At 63.9% G+C, this 21,202-nt stretch overlaps 5 protein-coding genes across 7 annotated transcripts; 3 read left to right on the forward strand and 2 right to left on the reverse strand.

The window, feature by feature from the left end:
• The first annotated feature begins 307 nt into the window (after nucleotides 1–307).
• On the forward strand, nucleotides 308–4,308 carry MAX (MYC associated factor X). 2 transcript variants are annotated; one of them, XM_080618733.1, is made up of 5 exons: nucleotides 308–427; nucleotides 635–661; nucleotides 1,663–1,770; nucleotides 2,485–2,608; nucleotides 3,357–4,308. In XM_080618733.1, the coding sequence occupies exons 1-5, from the start codon at nucleotides 392–394 to the stop codon at nucleotides 3,542–3,544; spliced, it is 483 nt and encodes a 160-aa protein (XP_080474859.1). In that variant the 5' UTR covers nucleotides 308–391; the 3' UTR covers nucleotides 3,545–4,308. The 2 variants fall into 2 exon arrangements, with proteins under 2 accessions (XP_080474859.1, XP_080474858.1); XM_080618732.1 differs by having other exon boundaries at nucleotides 1,663–1,769; nucleotides 2,478–2,608.
• Nucleotides 4,309–4,473: 165 nt separating this feature from the next.
• LOC308221643 (protein farnesyltransferase subunit beta-like) lies at nucleotides 4,474–9,082 on the reverse strand (the record flags this gene model as incomplete). Of its 2 annotated transcripts, XM_080618802.1 has the most annotated exons (12): nucleotides 4,474–4,789; nucleotides 4,880–4,994; nucleotides 5,072–5,183; nucleotides 5,425–5,557; nucleotides 5,640–5,769; nucleotides 6,315–6,401; nucleotides 6,485–6,568; nucleotides 6,685–6,831; nucleotides 7,155–7,246; nucleotides 7,677–7,749; nucleotides 7,856–7,920; nucleotides 8,990–9,082. In XM_080618802.1, 12 exons carry the CDS (start codon nucleotides 9,080–9,082, stop codon nucleotides 4,691–4,693), a joined length of 1,230 nt encoding a protein of 409 aa, XP_080474928.1. In that variant the 3' UTR covers nucleotides 4,474–4,690. The 2 variants fall into 2 exon arrangements, with proteins under 2 accessions (XP_080474928.1, XP_080474927.1); XM_080618801.1 differs by having other exon boundaries at nucleotides 7,677–7,920; nucleotides 8,990–9,071.
• Nucleotides 9,083–11,625: 2,543 nt separating this feature from the next.
• Nucleotides 11,626–14,425, forward strand: RAB15 (RAB15, member RAS oncogene family; the record flags this gene model as incomplete). Its single annotated transcript, XM_080618805.1, has 7 exons — nucleotides 11,626–11,749; nucleotides 12,723–12,783; nucleotides 12,905–12,965; nucleotides 13,068–13,145; nucleotides 13,237–13,326; nucleotides 14,122–14,187; nucleotides 14,270–14,425. 7 exons carry the CDS (start codon nucleotides 11,626–11,628, stop codon nucleotides 14,423–14,425), a joined length of 636 nt encoding a protein of 211 aa, XP_080474931.1.
• A 1,257-nt stretch (nucleotides 14,426–15,682) lies between these two features.
• Nucleotides 15,683–16,421, forward strand: GPX2 (glutathione peroxidase 2; the record flags this gene model as incomplete). Its single annotated transcript, XM_080618804.1, has 2 exons — nucleotides 15,683–15,907; nucleotides 16,071–16,421. 2 exons carry the CDS (start codon nucleotides 15,683–15,685, stop codon nucleotides 16,419–16,421), a joined length of 576 nt encoding a protein of 191 aa, XP_080474930.1.
• Nucleotides 16,422–17,750: 1,329 nt separating this feature from the next.
• On the reverse strand, nucleotides 17,751–19,652 carry CHURC1 (churchill domain containing 1). The gene is made up of 5 exons (XM_080618806.1): nucleotides 19,587–19,652; nucleotides 19,357–19,492; nucleotides 18,802–18,872; nucleotides 18,087–18,196; nucleotides 17,751–17,966 (listed from the first exon to the last, which is right to left on the reverse strand). Exons 1-4 carry the CDS (start codon nucleotides 19,623–19,625, stop codon nucleotides 18,104–18,106), a joined length of 339 nt encoding a protein of 112 aa, XP_080474932.1. The 5' UTR covers nucleotides 19,626–19,652; the 3' UTR covers nucleotides 17,751–17,966; nucleotides 18,087–18,103.
• Between the last annotated feature and the right edge of the window lie 1,550 nt (nucleotides 19,653–21,202).

Consider the following 21,202-nt stretch of genomic DNA (forward strand, 5'->3'; position numbering starts at 1 on the left):
CTCAACCCAGACCCACAGCCCCCTACCACCCCCTTACCAACCCACCCAGCCCCTTTTAACCCCCCTGTACCTCAATAAAGCCTCCCTCATCTCCGCCTCCGTTCTTCGCCTTCGCCTCGCCGCAGCCTCTCCTCCCTCCATGAGGGGCACCAACCTCCAGCACCACTCTGAGGCGGGGACTACAGCTCCCGGCGTGCAGCGCTCCCTAGGCGCGGTGCAAGCCGGGAGCTGTAGTTCCCGCCTCACGGCACCGCTGCACTCGCTTGCCTCCCGCGAACTACAACCCCCACAATCCCTCGCGATGGCCGGGAGGGGCTGTGGTCACGTGTTCCTCGGGCCGCGCCTGCGCGCTGCGGGCTGTTGTTGTGGCGGCGCGGCCCGGCCGGTAGCGATGAGCGACAACGATGACATCGAGGTGGAGAGCGACGTGAGTCGGGCCCCGCTGTCGCGACAGCGCGATAGGAACCTTCCCCCCCACCACTATCGCTTCCCTATGGGCACCGGGAAGGGCTAACACCGGTAACGTTTGGTTTCTGTTCCCTCTTCCTCATCGCGGCGCCGTTTCCTGGTGCCTTCCTCTTCCTCCTCCTCCTCCTCGTCCCGTTCGTGCCCCCCCCCCACCGGGCCCCATCAGGAGGAGCAGCCGAGGTTCCAGTCCGCGGTAAGCGCCGGGACCCGAGCACGTGGGGGGGGGGAGTGCGCCTGCGCCGAGGGGGGGTGGATTTGGGGGGGAAACGGGTTTTTGGGGGTGTCGAATGGGGATGGGGTCTTTGGGGGGGGAAGCTGTGGGGCTGGGGGTGTCCGGGGGGGCGGATTTATGGGGCTGGGGATCTTCTTAGGGGCTCCTGTGGGGCTTGGGGTCGTCTTGAGGGGGGAACCTGTAGGGCTGAGAGGCTTCTGGGGGGCATCCATGGAGCAGGGGATGCCTTGGGAGGGGGCAGTCTGTGGGGCTGAGGTCTCCTGGGGGGGATCTGTGAGGCTGGGGGTTTTCGTAAGGGTTCCTTTGGGGATGGGGTCCTTATGGGAATGCCCATGGGGCTGGGGGTCTTGAGGGGGGCCAGTGGGGCTGGGAGGGGGCACATGTGGGGTTGGATCTTCTGGAATGGGGGAGAGCTGTGGGGTTGGGTCTTCTGGAGTGGGGGTCTTGCAGGAGGGAAATCTGTGGGGGTGGGGTCTTCTGGGGAGGGGACACTCATGGGCTTGGGGGGCTCCTTAGGAGGGGATCTGTGAGGCTGGGCCTCATCCAGGGGGGAAACCTGTGGGGCTGGGGATGGGAGCCCACTTCTGGGGTTGTGGATCTATAGGGAGATGGGGCTGGGGCTCTTGGTGTGGGGCACTGAGGTTTGGGACTCACGTCTCCTATGGGGGCCAGATGCAGGTGTGGGGTGTAACACATGGGGGCTGTGCCTGTTGGAGAGGGTGCACCAGGGCTGGAGGTGCTCTGTGGGCAGCAGGAACCTCCAAAGGAGAAACTGAAAGCAAGAGGAACCGAAAGCCCCAGGAGCCACATCCTTCCCAGCGGGTGCTGAGACACCACTGAGGCTCTTCCCATCCATCCCGGGCCCCGAAGGGCTGTCCCAGAGCAGGACTGGGGAGCAGGGCATGGATTCCCCCCCGCTTCCATGGTGCCACCCTCATGGTCCCTTGTCCCCTCCATCCCAGGCTGACAAACGCGCCCATCACAACGCGCTGGAGCGCAAGCGCAGGGACCACATCAAGGACAGCTTCCACAGCCTGCGGGACTCCGTCCCCTCCCTGCAGGGAGAGAAGGTGAGTTTGGGGAGCGTGGTGGGAGCTTGGGCAGGCACTGAGGAGGAGCTGGGGTTCCTGCCGGCATTCCCGAGGGCAGGAAGTGTGTCCCGAGCGGTACAGGTGAAGCCTCTGGAGGTGCCTGTGGAATCCATGGGTGTGTGGCTGCAGTGGAGACCTTAGAGCAGCTCCTAAATGGGCTGCAGGAAACCTGGAGAGGAGCTTTGAATAAGGGCCTGTAGGGCCAGGCCAAGGGGAATGGCTTGAAACTGCCAGAGGGGAGACTGAGATGAGCTCTTAGGCAGAAGCTCTTCCCTGTGAGGGTGCTGAGGCGCTGGCCCAGGGTGCCCAGAGAAGCTGTGGCTGCCCCATCCCTGGCAGTGTTCAAGGCCAGGTTGGACACAGGGGCTTGGAGCAAGCTGCTCCAGTGGAAGGGGTCCCTGCCTGTGGCAGGGGTTGGAGCTGGAGGAGCTTTAAGGTCCCTTCCAACCCAAACCATTCCCTGATTCCATGTTTCAATTCTCAGCCTAATCCAGCACCATCAGGAGGTCACAAACCACCCTTCCCAGCCCTCATCACGGGGGTCCCCAAGACGAGAGCTGTGCTTTGGTGCAGTCGGCACAACAAACTCCTCCCTGCTGTGCTGCGGGTGGGATGGCATGAACAAAATCCCACTGGATCCTCCTTGGACTAGGTCTTTATCTCGCCTCTTGTCTTTTCCCACTATTGCAACAGGCATCCCGGGCCCAAATCCTGGACAAAGCCACAGAGTACATCCAGTACATGCGCCGGAAAAACCACACGCACCAGCAGGACATCGACGACCTCAAGCGCCAGAACGCACTCCTGGAGCAGCAAGGTGAGGAGATGGTGTTGGTCGATGAGAAAATGAACATGAGCCGGCTGCAGTGTGCGCTCGCAGCCCAGAAAGCAGCCGTATCCTGGGCTGCATCAAGAGGAGCGTGACCAGCAGGTCGAAGGAGGTGATCCTGCCCCTGTGCTCTGCTCTCGTGAGACCTCACTTGGAGCATTGTGTGCAGTTCTGGTGTCCTCAACATCAAAAGGACATGGAACTGTTGGAACAAGTCCAGAGGAGGCCACGAGGATGATCAGGGGCTGGAGCACCTCCTGTATGGAGACAGGCTGAGAAAGTTGGGGCTGTTCAGCCTGGAGAAGAGAAGGCTGCATGGAGACCTCAGAGCAGCCTTCCAGTATCTGCAGGGGGCCTACAAGGATGCTGGGGAGGGACTCTTCATCAGGGACTGTAGTGACAGGACAAGGGGTAACGGGTTCAAACTGAAACAGGGGAAGTTTAGATTGGATCTAAGGAAGAAATTCTTTACTGTGAGGGTGGTGAGGCACTGGAATGGGTTGCCCAGGGAGGTTGTGAATGCTCCATCCCTGGCAGTGTTCAAGGCCAGGTTGGATGAAGCCTTGGGTGCCGTGGTTTAGTGTGGTGTGTCCCTGCCCATGGCAGGGGGGGGTTGGAGCTAGATGATCTCAAGGTCCTTTCCAACCCTAACTATTCTATGGTTCTATGAAGGGAATTCCATGGGATACAGGGTGGGATACACACAGGGGATACACGTGGTGCCTCTGCCTTGCAGTGCGTGCGCTGGAGAAGGCCAGGTCGAGCGCTCAGCTTCAAGCCAACTACCCCTCGACGGACAACAGCCTCTACACCAACCCCAAGGGCAGCACCATCTCCGCCTTTGATGGCGGATCTGATTCCAGCTCCGACTCGGAGCCCGAGGAGCCTCAGAACAGGAAGAAGCTGCGCATGGAGGCCAGTTAGGCCCCCCCCCGGGCCCCCCACTGCCCTTGGCCGCGTAAGGACTCTCTCCCTTCTCTCGTAGAGGCTCTTGGACTGCAGCTTCCCACAGCCCTTCCCGGCCCTTTCCCCGCTCCAACCGCACCGGCCCCGGGGGGAGCCGGCCAGGCAGGGCCCCGACAGACTTGGGGGGGGCTCCAAGGAGAAGGCCCCATTGCCCCCCAGCAACCAGCGAGCCCCTCACCCTCCTCCTTTCTGGTTTTATATGAGCATTTCTATTTATACCCGGGGACCACAGCAGTCCTGAGCTGAAGGGGGAGGCTGTGCAGCCCCCCCGTGTGTGTGTGTGCCCCCCAAAAGGCCAGGCCCCACACAGGGGAGCTGCTCCTGCCCCCCATCAGGCAAGCACTGGAGGGAAAGGGGGGGGGATCTCGCTATTTATTCTCTGCGTGTGCAATTCCAACTGCCCCCAATGCCTGTGGGAGCTTTGGGGGGGGACACACACAACGCCTGCACCCCCTCTTTCCACAGCAGAGAGCCAGGCTGGGTGCTCTCTGTGTGCATCCTGTCCCCCCCTTCCTGTCCTCTGTCACCCTCCCCATCGCCCTTCCTCACCTCTGTGGCATTCTCTGATCTCTAGCATCCCCTCCCTGCCCCATAGGTACCCCCCCCCCAATCCCCATTTTGATGCCAATTCATTCCATGGATCTAAGGTATGTTGTACATACTGCCCAGAGTTGTCTTGCAAGTTGAGGCTTCCCTTTACTATAAGACTCTAAAGAATAAAATGGGACAAAAAAAGCCTTATTTTAACTTCCCGATGTTCCCGGAGCAGGAGGGGACACCAGGAGTGGAGCCAAGCATCACCTCCCAGCCCCAAAGCGTGGCACAGAGGTGGTGGCAGCTCTGCCCCACTGCACGCACACCACACGGGGCAGCTCGTACTTGGGGCTTTATTCATTCCAAACAGCTCTGTCAACGGGGCCCTGGGGCCAGCTCGGCTCCCACCGGGATCAGCACCGGGATCAGCACTGGGAATGGCGGCAGGAGCTGGCGGCCCCACGGGAGCAGGTTTTTGGTATTGCTAGCACCCTGAGGACCTCGCTCTGCACCAAAGCACCCGGGCCAGGGCTGCTCCACACAGTCTGGGGGGGGCAGCAGGGATACCCCCTATTCTGGCTCCAGGCTGGGCACTGGCTGCTGCAGGAAGTGCATCACCGCTCGCACCACCTTCTCCGGGGTGATGTTGTACACGGGGTGCGTGGCCTGCTGCGGGGAAGCAAGAGGAGAAGGGGCTCAGAGCCTGCTTGTGCTGATGGGGAGGACACCCGGAGCTCAGCAGTGATGCTCAGCACCTACCAGGCGGTTCTCAGGGGCACCCAGGACCACTTCGTGGTGGAGGTCACCACTGCCAAAGTGCTGCGCTATCGCCAGGCCGCTCAGGCAGTAGCATGTGTGGTAGAAATCCCGGGATCTGGCGATGGGAAAGGGGATGTTGGGGTGCTGGGGGTCCAGCGCACCAGGCAGCCCCCCCATAAGCCTGGTACTCACTTGCCGGGCTTGTCCAGCAGCCCCCCGGCTGGGCACTGGCAGCACAGGAGGATGTATTCCTGCAGCGCCGACTGGTCAAACATCCAGTGGGTCATGCTCAGGGCTGGATCGCCTGGAAGGGAAGGGAAGGTGGTGAAATCCATGGGGGGGACCAGGAATGTGGGAATTCCCCCCTCCTCATGGCTTCCTCCATACCACCAAGCCTCAAGTCTCCCTGACGCAGCAGCTCCCACTTGGAACAGGGACACAAAATCACTGCGCTCCATTCCCTTCCCATAACACCTTCATCCCCCCCACGCAGATGCTGTTTTGGGGGGCAGAGGAAGACAGGACCCCTCCAAAAGCCAACTCACCCTTGGCGTGGAGTGCTCGGTGCAGCAGGGGCAGGAGCCCAGCTTGCCAGAAGGAATAGCATCCATCCACCAGCTTGTTGCAGCGGCCTTGGAAGCCGCCCTCAAAGCGCATCTGCCGGCTGGTCACCCAGTGCTGGGCAGGACAGAGCAGCGTGAGGCCATGGGGGGGTTCTGAGCCCCCCCATCCCGGTGAGGAAGGGGCTGGAGGTGCTCACCAGCAAGCTCCGGAGGTTCAGGAGATGCTCCTGCTTGAGGATGACCAAGGCTGCCACGCCACAGAAGGTGTAACCACCGTGAGCTTCCATCCCTGGCACACCGCCGATGCCGCCCTCCCAGTTCTGGCACCTGCATGGGAAGAGAGGACAGGATGGGACCAATATCCCAACATAAGGATGTGGAGCTACTGGAGCAAGGCCAGAGGAGGCCATGGGGATGCTGCGAGGGCTGGAGCAGCTCTGCTCTGGAGCCAGGCTGAGAGAGCTGGGCTGGGGCAGCCTGGAGAAGAGAAGGCTCCTGAAGGGGAGACCTGAGAGCAGCTCCAGTGCCTAAAGGGGCTGCAGGAAACCTGGAGAGGGGCTTGGGACAAGGGCCTGTAGGGACAGGCCAAGGGCAATGGCTTGAACCTGCCCGAGGGGAGACTGAGATGAGCTCTTAGGCAGAAGCTCTTCCCTGGGAGGGTGCTGAGGCGCTGGCCCAGGGTGCCCAGAGAAGCTGTGGCTGCCCCATCCCTGGCAGTGTTCAAGGCCAGGTTGGACACAGGGGCTTGGAGCAAGCTGCTCCAGTGGAAGGGGTCCCTGCCCGTGGCAGGGGTTGGAGCTGGAGGAGCTTTAAGCTCCCTTCATCCCATCCCATGATCCCATCCCATGGCCTGTTCCATTCCCATCTCCCACCTCGCAATCCACTCGGCCGTGCCAGCGAAGAGCGTGGGGGTCAGGATGTTGGTCAGGGAGGCCACGGATGCAGCACAATAGGCGCTCCTGTGGGATACGGGATGGAGGGGGGGGGTCAGGGAGGTGACCCCAGCCCCGCGCTGGTTCCCAGGGCAGCCCCATTCACCCACCTCACATCCACCTCGCCCCCGACGTGCATGAGGAAGGAGCCATCGGGCTGCTTCAGCGAGTGCAGGTACTGCAGCAGCTTCTTCCTGCCAGAGCCATTGTGCTGTGGAGGGGGGGACACACACGTGTCCTGTGCCCCCCCGCCCCCCAGCCCCATGTCAGCAGCCCGGGACCCCCCCCCGTGCTCCAGCACCATCCGTACCTGTCAATGACACCGAAGGCCTCCTCCGTGCCGATGATGCAGAGCGCATTGACCGCAGCATAGGTGGGGGCAAGGTGGGGGTGCTGGCCTGGCCCCCCCCCAAAACCCCCTTGAGGGCTCTGGCAGCGGCTCAGGAACTGGCAGACACTAAAGGAGAGGTGGCAGTGACCCCATTGAAGCGATGGGGACACCCCATAACCCACAAAGCCCCCCCCATAAGGTCAAGGCTGGGGTTATCTCATCCCTCTTCCCCCCCCATCACGAGGCGCTGGCAGCAAGAAAGGCCCCATTGATGGTGACAAAGGCAGGAACAAAGCTCCTTTGGTGCGGGGACAGCAGGAGGTGGCACCTCCAGCATCACATGGGGCTGCGGCTGCAGGCAGGATGCAGTAGGGGGGGTCCCCAAGCTGCCGCCATAGGGCAGGATATGGGGGGGGGTCCCCCGTTCTTGGGATGCTGCTGGTACTTACTCAGAGGCAACCGAGTGGGGAAGGGGCTCATCCAGCAGCTCCAAGCTGTGCAGGATCCAGTAGCAGAGCCAAGGGCGGCTGGCATCCAGGCACTGCGGGATAAGGGGGGACCATGGAGGGTTTTGGGGTGCAGGGAGCATCCTGCTTCATTCTGCTCCCTGACACCTTCCTTCTTATGCATAAGAAGGACATGGAGCTGATGAAGTCTAAAGGAGGCCACAAGGATGCTCGGGAGCTGAAGCAGCTCCCATACGGACTCTTCATCAGGGACCGGAGCCATAAAACAAGGGGTGATGGGTTCCAACTGGAACAAGGGGGATCCACATTGGCTGTAAGGAGCAATCCTTCTCTATGGGGGTGCTGAGCACAGAGAAGCTGTGGCTGCCCCATCCCTGCGGATCAAGGCCGGGTTGGATGGGGTTTGGAGCATCCTGCTCTAAGGGGAAGGTGTCGGCGTTGGAAGCGGGTGGGATTTAAGGTCCCTTCATCCCAACCTATCCCATGGACCAGCAGCTCCGGTACCTCATAGGCTTCAGTGAGCTGCCGGAGGCCTCTCTTCAGGTAATGGAAGTGCTTCTCCCGCTGCAGGATGAACCTGGAACAGGAGGCAGGGACAAGGAGCTGATGCCACCGCATCCAAAGCTTGTGGCCGCATCCCATTGGAGCCCCCAAGCGTGGCACCGGCTCCCATAGGAACTCACTGTGGGATGTGATGGTTCGTCTTGTAGGCATCAAACACCTCCTGCACGATGTCTTCCACCTTGGTCTGCATCCGGCATGGAAGTGGAAACAAAGCCCATGTGAGCTCCTGCCCCATTCCCAGGGGTTTATCCAGCAAGGAACAGTGGGAAAACCAACGCCACCAAAGACGCTCGATCCCATTCTGCCTATGGGAGACTTAACAGGAGCTGAGGAGCAGCTCTGAGCCGGGATTAGAAGGGAATCACGCACTGTGGGGCTGCTTTCCCAAGGCTTAAAGATGGAGCTGGGCTCATCCCCATGGAAAACACGGGATTTGGGACACTGCTTTTGAGCCCACTTTAACACCCAGCGCCCGGCATCGGGGCTGTCCCAAACCGGGATAATCCCTATGGAAAACACCAGGGTGAGGACAGGCAGCACCGGACCCCCCCCCCCGGTCCATGAGCACCGAGTGCTGCTGGGCCAGGACGAGCGGGAATGCCGCATGGATTGGGAAACACAGCACTGCCTTTTGCACCGTTGGGGCCCATCCCAGCGCCGGGGGCTGGATCAGATCCACATGGGGCAGAGGGAAGCCCCTCGCCCACCCCAAGCTGAGAATGGGGACACATCACAGCCCCCCATGAGTGCCCCGGCTGCTGTCATGGGGGAGTGGGGAGGAAGTGGGGCAGGGATCACCCAGCCCCATGGCACCCCTAGCCCAGCCCCACGGCACCCTCAGGGCAAGCTTCACAGCACCCCATAGCCCAGCCCTACAGCAGCCAGCCCCAGGGCAGCTTCAGAGCCACTCCCAGGGCACCATGACCCTACAGCACCCATTGCCCGGCCCCACGGCACCCTCAGGGCCAGCCCCACAGCCCAGCCTTACAGCACCCCCAGGGCCAGCCCCATAGCACCCCATAGCCGGGCTATACGGCAGCCTGGCGGCATCAGGGCCAGCCCCAGGGCAGCTTCAAAGCCGGCACCACAGCACTCTCAAAGCCAGCCCCAGGGCACCCATAGCCCGGCCCCACAGCAGCCCGGCACCCTCAGAGCCAGCCCCACGGCACCCCATAGCCCGGCCCCACGGCAGCCCCATGGCACCCACACCCAGCCCCATGGCTCCCCATAGGGCCCCACGTCCCGCCCCGCACCTGCTCAGCGGAGGTCGCGGTCCGGACCCCATCGTCCCGCAGCCGCCTCCTCCCGCCGGGAGACCCGCGCGGGGCCGGGGCCGCTCCCGCCATGCTGCGGGCGGGGACACGTGACCCCGCCCCGCGCCCCGCCCCGCGCCCCGCCGCGCCGGCCGCCAGGGGGCGCGCCGCGTCACCGCGCCCTGTGACGTCACCGCATTCCCGCTTGGAAGGGCTCGGGATGGGGTCTCCCCTCTGGCAGGTTCAAGCCATTCCCCTTGGCCTGTCCCTACAGGCCCTTGTCCCAAGCCCCTCTCCAGGTTTCCTGCAGCCCCTTTAGGCACTGGAGCTGCTCTCAGGTCTCCCCTTCAGGAGCCTTCTCTCAGCCTGGCTCCAGGGCAGAGCTGTTCCTGCTCCAGCGCCATTCCCAAAAGGAATCTCCTGTGTTATTCGGTGCACATCAAGGGAATTCCATCCCTGCTGTTTATTCCTAATCACTCCAGCGCACATCCAGAGCATCGTCAGCGGGGTTCGGACACACAAAGATGGGAGCAGGGAGCAGTGTGTTTAACCCAAGGAGGCCATTCCCAATATAGGGAATATATAGGATAGGAAATCTGGGTATGTACGTATATATGTACATATCGATCCAATCAATAACCTGTAGTGCACAATGCTTGGGTGCTGGTGATCCAGCACCCACACACAGGAGCCACAGCAGCCACCAGGAGCAGGTTGATGTGTCACTTGCACCCAACCTGCACCCAGCACTGCACCCCAGTACCCAGCACCCAGCACTGCACCCAGCACCCGTCACTGCACCCACCAGAGTACCCATCACCACACCCCAGTACTCAACACACATCACTGCACCCAGGACCCAAAACTGCACCCAACATCCAATACTGCACCCCTCACTGCGCTCCAGCACCCATCACTGCACCCAGCACCCAGCATGTACCAAACACCCGTCATACACTCAACACCCATCACTGCACCGAACCTGCACCCAGCACCCAGCACGGCACCTAACATCCAATACTGCACCCATCACTGCATCCATCACTGCACCCAGGACCTAAAACTGCATCCAACATCCAATGCTGCACCCATCACTGCACCCAGCACCTATCCTGCACCCAACACCCATCCTGCACCCAACACCCGTCACTGCACCCAGCACCCAACACTGCACCCAACCTGCACCCAGCACTGCACCTAACATCCAATACTGCACCCATCACTACATCCTTCACTGCACCCAGGACCCAAAACTGCACCAACATCCAGTGCTGCACCCATCGCTGCACCCATCACTGCACCCCAACACCCATCCTGCACCCAGCACCCATCTGCACCCAGCACTCTTCCTGCACCTAGCACCCAACACCTCATCCAACACTGCATCCCCCCACCCAATACTGCACCCAGCACCCATCACTGCCCCCCAGTACCGCTGCAGCCCCCCAGTGCTCCTTGTGTCCTGAGGCCATCCTGGTACCCCCGGTGCCGCCCCTGTCCCCACGGTCCCTCCGCGGCTCTCCCCGGTGCAGCCCCGTGGGTCACCCCGTGTTCCCCCTGCACCCCCGGCCCTTCCCCTTTGTCTCCCCTTGCTCCCTGGGTGCTGAACCCAGGACAGGGGGGTCCTGGGGGGTCTCCGAGTGGCCCTTCCCCACATTCCCCCTTGCACACCCGAGTCCCACCCGTGGTGCCCCACAGCATCCCCGCTGCTCTTCCTGCTGACCCCCGGCCACCTCCAGGTGCATCCCCTCCTGCCCCCCTTGTGCATCCCCCTTGTGCCCCTTGGTGCCCCGGAGCATCCCTGGTTTCCTTCCCCTGCATCCGCGGTCCATCCCCGGTACCCCCCTCCCGGTACCCCAGACCATCCCCTGTGTATCCCCCGGTCCATCCCCACTGTCGCTCCCCCCCATTCCCCAAAGCATCTCCCGGTGCATCCCCGGTGTCCCTCGGATCCCCCGGTTTCCCCGCCTTGTTCCCCACAGCATCCGCCCGTGTGTGGCACCCACGGTGCATCCCCTGCATCCTCCCTGGTCCATTCCCGGTTTCCCATTCCCGTTCCCTAAAGCATCCCCCCGTGCATCCCTGGTGCTCCCTTCCGTGCATCCCCCGGTTTCCTCGCAGGTCCGTCCCCCGGTGTTCCCCCCGGTCCACCCCCTGTATCGCTTCCCCCGTTCTCCAAAGCATTCCCCGGTCCATTCCCGGTGCTTTCTCCCCATCATTCCCCACTCCATTCCCAGTGTTCCCCCGGTCCATCCCGGTGTCTCTCCCCATCATTCCCCACACCATCCCCGGTGCTTTCTCTTCTACACCCCCCGGTCCCTCCCCAGTGTCACTCATTCCCCAGCGCATCCCCCGTTGCATCCCTGGTGCTTCATCCCCTGCATCCCCCGCTCCATCCCTGCATCCCCGGTCCATCCCAGCTCCATCCCTGCATTCCCCGGTCCATCCCTGAATCCCCGGTCCATCCCCGCACCATCCCCGCTCCATCCCTGCATCCCCCGCTCCATCCCCGGTGTACCCGCCCCCAGCCCACGCTCCGCCCCGGTGCCAGCCCGGCGCGGTGGCGGCGGCGGCGGCGCAGCGCTCCCGGCCCCGGTACCGGCGGCGGCGGCGGCCCCGGCGCGGCCCGGGCGGCCATGGCCAAGCAGTACGACGTCTTGTTCCGGCTGCTGCTGCTGGGCGACTCGGGCGTGGGCAAGACCTGCCTGCTCTGCCGCTTCACCGACAACCAGTTCCACCCCGCGCACATCTCCACCATCGGTACCGGCCGCACCGGCAACGGCGACCGGACAGAGCGAGCGGCGGCACCGGGGAAGCGGGAGCAAGGGAACTGGGGAAGCGGGGAACGGGAAGCGGGTTCAACCGGGGGGCCATAAGCTCCGGAGAACAGGGAGCAGCGGGGAGACGGGGAACCGGGGAGACAAGGCACCTTGGAACGGGAAACCGGGAGACCCGGGAAGCAGCGGCACCGGGGAACCGGGAGTGATGGAAGAGATGTGGCGCTAGGGAACGGGGAACCGGGAAGCCAGGAGCATCGGGGAACCGGGAGCGCTGGGGAGACAAGAGAATGGGGAACCGGGAAACCGCAGGCACCGGGGAACCGGGAGCACTGGGCAACGGGGGAGCCAAGGCACCGGGGAACGGGGAACCGGGGACACCGGGGAACCAGGAGCATCGAGGAACCGGGAGCACCGGGGAGCCAAGGCACCAGGAAACCGGGGGAACCGGGGACACCGGGGAGCTGCGGGCCTGGGGAACCTGGAGCAGCGGGGAGCCAAGGCACCAGGGAACGGGAAACCTCGGGCACCGGGGAGCCGTGGGCACCGGGAGCAGCGGGGAACGGGAAAGCCGTGAGCACCGGGGATGTACCGGGGACACAGCGGGGGGTGCAGGGCAGGAAGCACCGGGAAACCGTGGACACCGAGAGCGCTGGGTACCCGCAGCACCGGGGAACGTGGAGATGGGGGCACCTGGGAACGGAAAAACCGGGGGCATCGGGGACCTGCAGCATCGGGGAGCCGGGAACCGGGAGCATCCTCCGGGGCCGGTACCGGGTGTGGGTATGGGGTGGGCACGGGGGAGCCCCGGTACCCGGTTTGGCTTCACACCGGGGCCTGGAGAGGGACCAGGAAGGGATGAGAGGAGCGGGGTAGTGGGACCCCGGTGCCGGTAGCTCCCGGTGTGCGTGTGGGGACCCTGAGACACCCCATAACCCCCCCCCCCCCGATCGCAGGCGTTGACTTCAAGATGAAGACCATCGAGGTGGACGGCATCAAGGTGCGGATACAGATCTGGTGAGTGCCGGGGCTCGGGGGGGGCTGAACCCTGATCCTATCCCCTCAAAGCGGGGAGGGCTGAGGCCTGGGCACAGCTCATGCCATGGGTGCAGGGGCTGAGCTCTGGTCCCCGGTGCAGGGACACGGCAGGGCAGGAGCGGTACCAGACCATCACCAAGCAGTACTACCGGCGGGCACAGGTACGGGGAGGGGGGGACCCCGGCCTGGAGCACAGAGGAGAGGGGAAACTGAGGCACGGGGGGGGGGTTAAATGGCCAAATCCCGCCCCCATTGTTCCATAGGGCATCTTCCTGGTGTACGACATCAGCAGCGAGCGCTCCTACCAGCACATTGTGAAGTGGGCCAGCGACGTGGATGAGGTCTGGGGGGGGGGGGTGTGTGTGCAAAGACCTGGGGGGGGTCCCCTCGATGTAATGGGGGGGTCCTCACGCTGCTCCCCCCCCCCATCAGTACGCACCTGATGGTGTCCAGAAGATCCTCATTGGGAACAAGGCGGACGAGGAGCACAAGAGGCAAGTGGCCAAAGAGCAAGGGCTGCAGGTGAGCGGGGGCTGCGGGGCCCCCCCTGCGCCCCGGCATGGACGGAGTCCCCCTGCATCCACAGGGACCCCAGCAGCCCTCCTGCAGCCCTGTGTGTGTCCATACCCACCCAGCATGACCAGAAACACCCCCCCCCCACTACCTGTGCACCCCCAGGGCTGCTCTGACACCTCCCTGTGTCCCTCCCCAGTGTAACTCCAGTTCCCCCCCCGGATCCCAACATGGCCAGAACCCCCCTTGAACCCCCCCCTGCATTCCATAGGGACCCCAATATCCCTCTTGCAGCCCTATTTGTGTCCAGGCCCCCCCCTCCATTACATCCAGGGACCCCCCCCCAGTGCCTGTGCACCCCCCAGGGCTGCTCTGACACCTCCCTGTGTGTCCCCATCAGTGCGACCCCAAACCCCCCCCCGCACCCCAACATGGACAGAGTCCCCCATGAGCCCCCCTGTACTCCATAGGGACCCCAACAACCCTCCTGCACCCCTATTTGTGTTCACTTCCCCGTCTCCAGCATGACCAGACCCCCCCCATCACACCCAGGGACCCCCACCCCAGTGCCTGCACACCCCCAGGACCGCTCTTACACCTCCCTGTCCCCCCCCCCCCATAACCCCAACCACCCCCCTACACCCCCAAAGCACCCAGACCCCCCCGAGTCCCCCTTGCGCCATTGCCCAGTCCCGCTGGGTGCCCCTATTACAGCCCCCCCGGCCAGCACAGCCCCTCCATGTGCCTGGGGGGGGGACACACACATTGGGGGTGCAGGTGCCCCCCCAACCCCCTCGCCTGCAGCTGGCCAGGGAGTACGGGATGGATTTCTATGAGACCAGCGCCTGCAGCAACCTCAACATCAAGGAGGTATTGGGGGGGGGGTATAGGGGGGTCAATAAAAGGGGGTTCAGGGGGGGTCCCCCAGGCTCACACCCCCCCCCGTTCGCAGTCCTTCACGCGGCTGACGGAGCTGGTGCTGCAGGCGCATCGCAAGGAGCTGGAGGGGCTGCGGGGCCCCCCCCGTGCCCCCACCTTGGCCCGCTTAGAGGAGGACGAGCAGCAGCCCCTGTGCAGCGAGGACACCCCCAAAACCTGCTGGTGTTGAAGCATGGACCCCCCATGGACCCCCCCATGGACCCCTCTTTGGATCCCCCCCAGTCCCTGGGCTGTGCTGGGGGGGGACCGTGGGTGCGGGATGGGGCAGCCCCATGGAGGGGGGTGATGGGGACAGATGTGATGGGGTGAGCCCAGACTGCGCCCATGGTGGGTGGGGGGTGATGGGTGCTGGTGCCCACCCCATGCCCATGGACCCTCCCCTGTTTTACACATACAATAAAGGTGATGCTGGAGGTGGCCGGGGCTCGGTGCTGCTGGGGGTGCTCCATGGGGCCGGGGGGGGCGGTTCATGGGTGGCTGTGCCCCACCGGAGCCCCCGGCACCGTGCATGCGGCAGCGCCGGGGCACGGCAACACGAGCGGGTATCAATAATTGAGGCTGTGCCGGGGCTGCTGCGGTGGTGTCCCCTTTCCAGGCCAGGGGACAGGAACGTGGGGTGATCGGTCTATGGGTGCTGTGCCCATGGGGTGTTGTATCCATGGGGTGCTGTGTCCATGGGGTGCTGTGTCCATCACCACTGCCGGCTCAGTCCCAGCTGTGGGAGCATCCCCACAGGGATGCAGGAGCTGGCCCTGGCATGGACAGGGATATCGCTGTCAGACAGCTCGGTGATGGGCACTGGGATGGGTGGGCAGCAGGATCATGGTTGGCATTGGATGGTGGTGGGCATCGGCATGGATGGGCACTGGGATGGTGATGGGCACAGGGATCCTGGTGGGCATCGGCATGGATGGGCACTGGGATCCTGGTGGGCACCAGGATGATGCTGGGCCCAAAGAAGATGGGTGCCAGGGTGAACACTGGCCCTGGGACCAGTGGGCACCAGCCCTGGTGGGCAGACAGCAGGCACCAGGATCCAAACACTGGCAACCACAGGTGATGCCAAGACAGCCTTGGGGTGGGATCCACACCGTGCCCCCCATTCCCAACCCCCTGTGGGTCTGAGTCACCCCCTTTCCACCCCACACATCCCCACCTCCCAGAATCCCGTTATATCCGGCCTTTCCTGCCTGTTCCCACCCTGCAGCCCTTGGGCACGGGGAACAGCATCCGTGCCATCAATTATTGAGCTGGGTTGGAGCCTCCATGGCCCTGGCCCCGCGCCACCGCTCCCTCCCCGCGCCAGGGGAGACGGCTCCGGTTTCCAGCGGGAGAGCTCCGGATCCAGCCCATCACGTGGGCACCGGGAAGCCCTTAAGGCTGCCTGCGGCCGCAGGGGAAGGGGAAGGCAGCAGCACCCGCAGCCATGAGCATCCCCATCGCCAAGTCCTTCTACGACCTGAGCGCCACCTCCTTGCAGGGCGAGAGGGTGGATTTCAACGTGTTCCGGGGCCGCGTGGTCCTCATCGAGAACGTGGCATCGCTCTGAGGCTCCACGGTGCGGGATTACACCCAGCTCAACCAGCTCCAGGCCCGCTACCCGCGGCGGCTGGTGGTGCTGGGCTTCCCCTGCAACCAGTTCGGCTTCCAGGTAAGAGCCATGGGATGGCTTGGAAGGGAGCTCAAAGCTCCTCTGGTTCCCTGGGCAGGACCCAGTTGCTCCAAGCGCCATCCGACCCTGTTGGCGCATCCCTGTGCCGGTATCTCCCCACCTCCATAGGGAAGCATTCTCCTTATGGAATTCCTCCTTCCAGGAGAACAGCACCAACGAGGAGATCCTCAGCCTCCTGAAGCACGTGCGGCCGGGGGGCGGCTTCGAGCCCAACTTCACCCTGTTCCAGAAGTGCCAGGTGAACGGCGCCGACACGCACCCGGTCTTTGCCTACCTGAAGCTCCATCTCCCTGCTCCGGCCGACGAGGCAGGGACCCTCATGTTGGAGCCGCGCTTCCTGGCCTGGAGCCCCGTCCGGCGCTCCGACATCTCCTGGAACTTCGAGAAGTTCCTGGTGGGACCCGAAGGGGAACCGTTCCGGCGCTACAGCCCCCGCACGGCCACGGCGCAGCTGGAGCCCGACATCCAGCGCCTCCTCAAGCTGGCCAAATAGATCCCGTGGCCCATCCGCCGCATCCCTCGGGATGCTCCCGGCTCTCCGCAGGGTGATGGTCCCCTCCGAAAGCGCCGCAGGGAGGGGGCTGGATGGGGGCAGAGAGCGGGAGGCACCGGGGTGCTGGGGGGGGGGGGCAATAAAGGAGGGAGCAAACCCCAAAGTGTGCGTGGTTTGTGGGGGGCAGGGGGGGAGTAGGAGGAAAAGCCCCTGGATGCTGGATGTGGTGGTGGATGGAGCGGTGTCCGGCTCCCTGCGGGTGGCATTGGGTGCCGAGAGCAGCATCGTCACCCCAGGGAGTGATTTTGGGTGTCACTGGGTGCCAAGGGCAGCATCGCACCCCAAGAAGTGATTTTGGGTGTCACTGGGTGCCAAGGGCAGCATCACACCCCAGGGAGTGATTTTGGGTGTCACTGGGTGCCAAGGGCAGCATCGCACCCCAGGGAGTGATTTTGGGTGTCACTGGGTGCCAAGGGCAGCATCGTCACCCCCAGGGAGTGATTTTGGGTGTCACTGGGTACCAAGAGCAGCATTGTCACCCCCAGGAGTGATTTTGGGTGTCATTGGGTGCCAAGGCCAGCATCGTCACCCCCAGGGAGTGATTTTGGGTGTCATTGGGTACCAAGAGCAGCATCGTCACCCCCAGGGAGTGATTTTGGGTGTCACTGGGTGCCAAGGGCAGCATCGCACCCCAGGGAGTGATTTTGGGTGTCATTGGGTGCCAAGGGCAGCATCGTCACCCCCAGGGAGTGATTTTGGGTGTCACTGGGTACCAAGAGCAGCATTGTCACCCCCAGGAGTGATTTTGGGTGTCATTGGGTGCCAAGGCCAGCATCGTCACCCCCAGGGAGTGATTTTGGGTGTCACTGGGTACCAAGAGCAGCATCGTCACCCCCAGGGAGTGATTTTGGGTGTCACTGGGTGCCAAGGGCAGCATCGCACCCCAGGGAGTGATTTTGGGTGTCACTGGGTGCCAAGGGCAGCATCGCACCCCAGGGAGTGATTTTGGGTGTCACTGGGTGCCAAGGGCAGCATCGCACCCCAGGGAGTGATTTTGGGTGTCATTGGGTGCCAAGGGCAGCATCGCACCCCAGGGAGTGATTTTGGGTGTCAGTGGGTGACACAACCCAAGGAAACAGGCCCTGGGGGGTGCAGTGATCCCAAAGGATCCCATGTAGCTTCTCAGCAGGTTTTGGGAGAGCAGGATGGGTGCTGAGGTGCTGGGAAGGGCTGGATCCACCCAAAGGGAAGGAATTCCATAGCCTCACAGGAAGGAAAAGCCCCCAATCCCTTCCTTGCCCCCCAACCAGCTATGGGGAAGCATAGGGGTGAAGGCTGCAACACGGCACATTTATTGCCCCACACATGTGGGTTCCTGAGGTGGGAGGAGCATCCTTTGGGACCCCTTTTTGGGGTGACAACATGCTGGGGCCCCCTTCATGTCTTCAGCACATGGGGGGCTCAGGTTGTGGTGCTCCTGCCTGTTCCTGGATCTGGGATGTGCCCATGGGAGCATGGAAGCATCTGGCATCCACCACATCCAGGCTGGAAGGTTGGAGAAGAGAGGTAAAGGACCACATTATCCACAGGGATCCCGATGCCAGGGATCTCCTGGTGCTGATGGGGAGTGGGAAGGGAGATCCTGGGACACCCAGGGATTCATACTGGGATCCAAACTGGTTTCAGAAGAGCGGAGTCATCTGCCTGGGGTCATCAGGGAGGATGCTGATGGAGTCCTCAGCCCGGCCACAGAGCAGGCACAGCATCGTGTATTCCTGATGGGATACAGAGCGAATGAGCACAGGCGGGTGTATTCCTGGTGGGACACAGGGGGATGAGCACAGAAGGGTGTATTCCTGGTGGGACACAGGGGGATGAGCACAGAAGGGTGTATTCCTGGTGGGATACAGAGGGATGAGCACAGGAGGGTGTATTCCTGGTGGGACACAGGGGGATGAGCACAGGAGGGTGTACTCATGGTGGGACACAGAGCTGGGGCTCCCACAGCAGCTCTGCTGCTCTCCCGCAGGGAAACCCAATCCGGAGCCATCACTCGATCCCTGATTGCAATCAGATCCGGGGGGATCTTGTTTCCAGCTCCCCCCAGCCCATTTTCCAGCCTTTCGCTGCTGCATAGGAAATGTGCCAGGGAGGAGGTGGGAAGAGCCACGCTTTGCCTCACTGACATTCCCACTGGGCTGCACGGGAAGCACGAGGTGAGCTGGGAAGCAGGGACTAGTGCCAGCGGCTCCAGGTAGCCCCAAGCATAGGGATGGCTTCTAGAAGAGCAGGGGGCATCTGGAACACCACAGGACCACAGGCACTCACACTGGGGTATCCCCAGAGCTGGGGGGGGCACAAAGTGGGGTCCCGGGGGTACCTGGTAGTCGTCCACCACGCTGAAGGTGTACTCATGGCGCGCAATGAGGTGGTGGCAGGTCCTGCACAGGTCTGTGGAGGGGAGAGGACACCGGGATAAGGGGATGCGGCTGCTCCCAACCCCGGGTATTCCCCCCCCAGTGCCCTCAGCCCCTTGGGGACAAAGGGATGAGCCCCCCCCCCCATGCTCCCCACATCCCCTGTAGCATTAACCCCCCCCCCAGTGCCCAGAGGCATCCACACCCCTAAATCCCCCCCCAGCACCTAAACCCCTTCCCAGCCATCAGCTCCCTGACACCCCCCAACCCCAAACCTTGAGATCCCCCCTAAGCATCACTTCCCCAGCCCATGACCCCCCAAAAGCATCACCCCCACCCCACGGGTACCCCCCAGCACCGGACCCCAAATGAACCCTCCCTCAGCTCCATAAGCCTCAAACTCCCCCCCCCGCCCCCGAGGCCCAGACCCCAAAGGGTCTCCATAGCCCTAAAGGCCTCCCCCACCCTTAGACCCCAAAGGGTCCCCCCCATCCCCGCCGTGCCCCGTCCCCGCTCACGGTCGTAGGTGACGATCTCCTCCCCGCCGTGCAGCCCGGCCGCGCGGTTGCTCAGCAGCACCAGGTCCCGGCGGCCGCACTGCGCGCACCCCACGAAGTTGAGCAGGAAGGAGCCTCCCTCCAGGCAGGTGGTGCCCTGCGGCGGCGGCGGCAGCACACGGTCGGTACCGGGGTCGGTACCGGGGACACCCCAGCCCACCCCGGTCCATCCCGGCCCGGCCCCGGCCTACCCGCTCCGGGTACTCGGTGCCCACACAGCCGCCGCACATCCCGCCGCAACTCTCGCGAGACTTCCGTCGAGGGGCGGGGCTTATCACAAGGGGGCGCGGTCAACGCTCTTAGCCCCGCCTACAAGGCGGGGTTCGAGAGACGCGACCATATGTGGGCGTGGTCTGCGTGGGAATGGGCGTGGATTATGAATGGATTGGGTGCGGTTTATGGGTGGGGGCGTGGCCAAGTGGTACCCCCTGCCCTCTGGCGTGGCTGTGGGGCAGGACCGGGACTCCCGGACCCCCCCAACCGAAGCCGGTCCCAGCGGGCTGCAGCTCCCCCCCCTGCCCCCGGTGCTTGGGCAGCCAGCGCTGGGCTGCGGGGTCCTGCGGCCGTTGGCCGGGGGCACTCAGAGGGGCCGGCTGGGGGACAAGCTGGGCTGGTGGGGGGGGATCAGGGCTAGATGGGGGTCACCTGAGCTCTTTGGGGATGCTCGGTAGCACCTGTGGAGTGCGTGGGGCTACCTGAGGGAGCCCCAGGGCCAGTGGGGGGCCCTCAGGACTGAATGGGGGTGCCTGGGGTTAGCCAGGGTACCCCTAAAAGACCAAGAGTACCCAGGGCTGGTTGGGGGGGGGTCGGGACTGGCTGCGGGGCACCCAGGGTAGTGGAGGATGCCCAGGGCTGGCTGGGGGCACCCAGGGCTAGTAAGGGATCCCTGGGACCAGCTACGGGAGCCCCAGGGCTGGTGGGAGACACCCAGGGCTAGTGCGGGGGGGCTTGGGACTACCTGGGTGACCCCCAGGGGTAGCCAGCAGTGCCCGGAGCCAGGCAGAGCTACTCGGGTCGAGCTGGGGGCCACCTGAGCTAACGGTGGATGCTCAGGGCTAGCGAGGGTACCCCTCGGGCCAGCTGGGGGAGCGCTGGGACCAGCTGAGAGCCTCCCAGAGCTGGCCAGGAGTACCTGGGGCTCGCTGGGGTGCGCTTGGGACCAGCTGGGGGACAAGTAGGGATAATGGAGGCTCCCCAGGGCTAGAGAGGGGGGGTGCTTGGGACTGAGGGATGCCCAGAACTAATGGGGGACAGCCAGGGCTAGCCGAGGGGTGCCTGGGACTGAGTGACCCCCATGGCTAGCCAGGAGTGCTCTAGGGCTAGTGGGGGAACCCTAGGACTAGCTGAGGAAGTGCTGGGACGAGCTAGGGGACCCGCAGGGCTAGCTGGAGGGTACCTGGGACTAACTGAGGAACCCCAGGGCTAGTGGGGGAGAGCCAGGGCCACTGAGGGGTGCCTGGGGCTAACTGAGAGGCCCCCAGAGCTGGCCAGGAGTGCCTGGGGCTTGCTGGGAGACCCAGGGCTCTTTCGGGGGTGCACTACCCGGGTGCCCCCCATGGTACCCAGCAGTGGCTGGGGCCACCCAGGGCTACTCGGGTCCCTGTTCCCCCCCCCGACCTAAGGGGGTACCCGACAGCGGGGTCTGCCCGGAGCGGGGGTTCCCGAGTCACCGGTTGGGGAGGGGAGGGGGGGGTTCATCGGGGCGCTGCGCCGCTCCGTGCCCGGTAGGAGCCGGTGGCGGCGGCGGCCGGGGGGGGCCGCTGTGCTGCATTGCGGGGCGGGCGGCTCGTCCCCGCCCGCCTCCGCC

The sequence above is a fragment of the Psittacula echo genome (genome assembly GCF_963264785.1).
Source record: "Psittacula echo genome assembly, chromosome: 5".
Classification (NCBI taxonomy): domain Eukaryota; kingdom Metazoa; phylum Chordata; class Aves; order Psittaciformes; family Psittacidae; genus Psittacula; species Psittacula echo.